We start from the raw sequence: 3,926 nt of genomic DNA, 5'->3' as shown, positions 1-3,926 counted from the left end.
GAAAGTATCAGGCTGGATCATTTTGACAAAAACCAACGAGAAGAAAGTGCTGAAAGTGCTAATTATCCTGTGGAAGGAAGAGAGGATCAGTTGCGTTGTAGCAGAGGTCTGGTGTAGAAGAAGTTGGTCTGTTGGCACTAGACGTTACCAAAACATGCATGAGTCTCCTATTTTCCTATTGCCACATCGTATATTTACACAAAAAATTACTTCTAGCAGTTCCATCTTCATAAACAATAACTATGAATTTGGCTATAAATAATAATTTTGGTAAAAATTTACTCTAATTGTCCAAATAAACATGAAAGTATCAATCATTCATAAGCTACATAACGTGAAAAGAAGAAATCGATCACTGAATACTAAATATAAACGATATTATAAAGGAAATTCGAGTTACGCGAATTTCTCTTTCTCTTACTATTATGAAGAAAAAAAACCCATCTTGTGCCATCGAGTTTTAATAGATACAAATTTGCCAAACGGAATCATAAAACCGCCAACTGTGTGAGCAGGTTGTGAACGCAGAACAAACGAAGCGAAATGTATTTTATCCATGCGTATTACATGCTTTAGATGTGTTTTTTTGTTTTCTAGTAACATGTTTTTCTTTCATTAATATCAATCTTTTAACAAATCCGTTTCAATTGGAAATGATAGACATTTGTATTTAGATAGGGAGTCCGTTTTTGGTTTTACTAGAGACAATCGATAGGACGAAAAAATATTCGACATCCAAATACGATAGGAGATGAAACAAACTAATGTTCTGATGTTAAGGTACTCGAATCGCGTTTCGGCAAAAATTATATTTATCTCCATTACTCAATGGCCGTACGAGCGGTGATTTGTTTTTTTTTTAAATAGTTGATTAATTAATTAGTGTTATTCCCGTTTTTGCGATAGGTTCTAACTAAACTAGCCCGACAGCTTATGTCTACATTGCGAACAATCATGCACGGCACAAAAGCGGAGTTAAGGGAGGGTAAACGATGAAACAGCAGAAGCACACACAAAACACGCAAATGTGTTCACAAGCGACGGGGGCCCGAAGGTATCACAGTAGGATGAGGTTTTTAATTCCACTAACGATATATGAACTACAAGACTAATTTTGCCATGTACTCTGTTTGCCAAACACAACAACAAAACAAAAAGAAAACGAATGTAAGCGATGAACACAGCACAACACTCGTGAGTCCATCCGTCCCGAAGTAACATTGGAAAATGGATCGAGGTTACAGTTACATTTTTACATGTAGTTCGTCTTCCCGCGTTGATCCACAAGAGCGTTGAGCAAGACAACTCGAATAAGACCTTTTAAAAACAAAAAACATAACGAGCCTTACATTAGTGCCTCTCGTTTTAGTCCTAACCACCGTTATGCTTGATTTTATTGTAAATAACTTATTGTCAGTGTGTATTTCCACTTGTTTGTTTTACTTAAGTTGCGTAAACGATAAAAAACCAACCGTGGCTTGTACTATTAACGAACTTTAGCAAAAAAACAGGAGAAAAGAAAATGAAAAGAAAACATTGAAGCAGTCTTAAAAACAGAATATAACACAACAAGGTATTAGAATAAACAATTGCAGTAACGTGTGTTTAATGAATGAAATGATTACAGTGTTTTCATTACAATGGTAATGGTGCAATGGTAACGATACAACGAACGGTTTCTAATATTAAATCGGCGGTACTATAATACAAATATCTCTATATTTTGGCGCAATATCGTACTTTCTACTTGAAGCAATGGTCCCGTGGTACATCAGACAGAGGCTTTAGATCCAATTTAAGCTATCTAGATGAAGATGAGGAAGGTGAATACTTTACGCCAACACTGGACGGCCGCAAGAAAGCACTCACCGATATCATGATGCACCGTGGAATGTCCGTTCGTGTATGGTAGCTCAATAGCTAGCCGGTTACATTGAATTGTCGCTAGAACCGATTCTCGGCAGCGTTAAGATTATCGCCTTCTTCTTCTTCTTCTTCGCCTAGATTATCGCCTTCGCCTACCGCGTCATCTACGGAAGTAAAGTAAACAACGGAAAATGTACAAACAAGACCTGTCATGTAATCGTGTATCTACACCTTACGCTTTTCTCGTGTACGATTGCCAACGTACCTGTCATGGGCCCGTGGAACTAGGTACGTCGGGAGCTTCCCATGACTTTTTTTATATTTTACTGAAGAACGTCCGTACATCTAGCTTCCCATGACTTGTGGGAGACCAAAATGCATGGTTCTCTTGACAACGTACCGGGGAAGACCGCTAGGTGTAGATGCATGGTAATACGGTAATCGTTAGCTTGACTGTCAAAATCCACACACTCACACACATCCAGATGAATCGATGGAACACAATGATGCGAAATCGAAGGGATTGTTTTCGTGTTAATACATTATTTCTAAAGCAAAATTAGCACAAAAATATCACGGTTCATTTACGTTACACCAAAAGAAGCTATTAATGTACAATTTACCCAAGGACAGGGGATGTAAACATGCAATTTTGACAGCAAAAAAGAAACCTCACATAACCTCACTGTGTGATACGATGGAATGTTAACTTACCTGCGTTGGACGGTACGTAGCTGGAAAAAGCATCTCCGTTTGTTGCCTGGTCCGAGCCCCCAGCCCACATTCCGGATGTGGTTGATGGCGTCGGTGTGACATTCACGGCAGCGACCTGAAGTCTGTTTTTGCGCCGCGGTAACTTAGCCAGCGTTGTTCCGGAGCCGCTGTCAATGTGCTTATAGATTGTATAGTAACGTGACCGGCAGCTGTGACGTGAACGATTCCCCAAAAGCTTGGCACATTTGCCCCAGTGAATCGCGTCGTTCTTCGCAAGGCTTTCAAGCACAAATTCCAACAGCTTCTTGTCGTCGGCCAGCGTCCAGCTGGTGTAGCAGTTTGCAAACCGGAGAGTGTTCATGTACCGGGCGCGGATTGCATTCTTCGTCCGTCCCGGCAGCCGATTCGGGTTGAAATGTAAAAACGATTCGCCCTGATTATGCGTCCATTTCATAATGATACGGTCCTCCTCGGCCGTAAAGCGGCCCTTCTTTGGCGGACGCAACAGGAGCTTGTGGTAGCGCTCGAAGAGCTGCAGCTCGCTACGGTTCGGCATCGAGGCAGCGACCATGTTCCAAAAGATGATTCCTTGGATAGTACAGTCCTGCGCCAACTGCATCAACTGGTCGTCTTCTTCACGATTCCAGGACATCTTTCACCGGCACGGAATGCTGCACGTAGCGTGTACTGCGTGTGAACTTTGCGAACACTTCTGGAAAGACTGACAGCAGCGCCACCGAGCGTTGATGTCGCCGTGCAACGCATGTTTTGGTGAACTTAGATTGGACGTTTTTTATGTGTGTGCTATTCATTATACCTGTTGATCACAGCAACCGTTTCCGCCACGCACTGGGCGGAGTGATGGCTAATGATGGGGACCGTCATGCATACACGTGCAGACACGTGTGTGTGCACGGCAAGAGCATTCGTTGTCGCATGCTTGTGTGTGCGTCTGCATTTGTGTGTGGTTTAAAGAGACTTTGGCTCGTAATGTGGTCTCACTCGCACAGTCGCGATTCATAACAGGAAGCAGAGACAGCAACATCAAGAAGAGGAACAATAATGCTGCGTATAGGGAATGCGTAACAGTTGGTGCAGAATTTATGCGACAGCGCCAGCAAGATTCAAACGTCTGATGATGATGTCTTAATTAACGTTTTTTTCGCAACTGCCATATTGTTTTCTTTCGCGTTTCTTTAGGATATACAGACAGTCCCTGAGATACACGGATTCGGAGATACGCGTTTTTTTTTTAAATTTGACAGCTGAGTTGGATTATATCACAAAACCTAAGCAAAAAGGTTAAAGCCTTTTTAGACGGAGCGCATTCTTGAGATTTACCATAA

At 41.7% G+C, this 3,926-nt stretch overlaps 1 protein-coding gene across 1 annotated transcript; it reads right to left on the bottom strand.

The window, feature by feature from the left end:
• Positions 1-1,944: 1,944 nt before the first annotated feature.
• Positions 1,945-3,232, bottom strand: LOC128719385 (myb-related protein A-like). The gene is made up of 2 exons (XM_053813013.1): positions 2,581-3,232; positions 1,945-2,030 (listed from the first exon to the last, which is right to left on the bottom strand). Exons 1-2 carry the CDS (start codon positions 3,230-3,232, stop codon positions 1,945-1,947), a joined length of 738 nt encoding a protein of 245 aa, XP_053668988.1.
• Positions 3,233-3,926: the final 694 nt, after the last annotated feature.

Source organism: Anopheles marshallii, chromosome X (genome assembly GCF_943734725.1).
Source record: "Anopheles marshallii chromosome X, idAnoMarsDA_429_01, whole genome shotgun sequence".
In the NCBI taxonomy this organism is placed as follows: domain Eukaryota; kingdom Metazoa; phylum Arthropoda; class Insecta; order Diptera; family Culicidae; genus Anopheles; species Anopheles marshallii.
The sequence above is the reverse complement of the archived record's forward strand: the minus strand, read 5'-3'. Positions and strand labels throughout refer to the sequence as shown.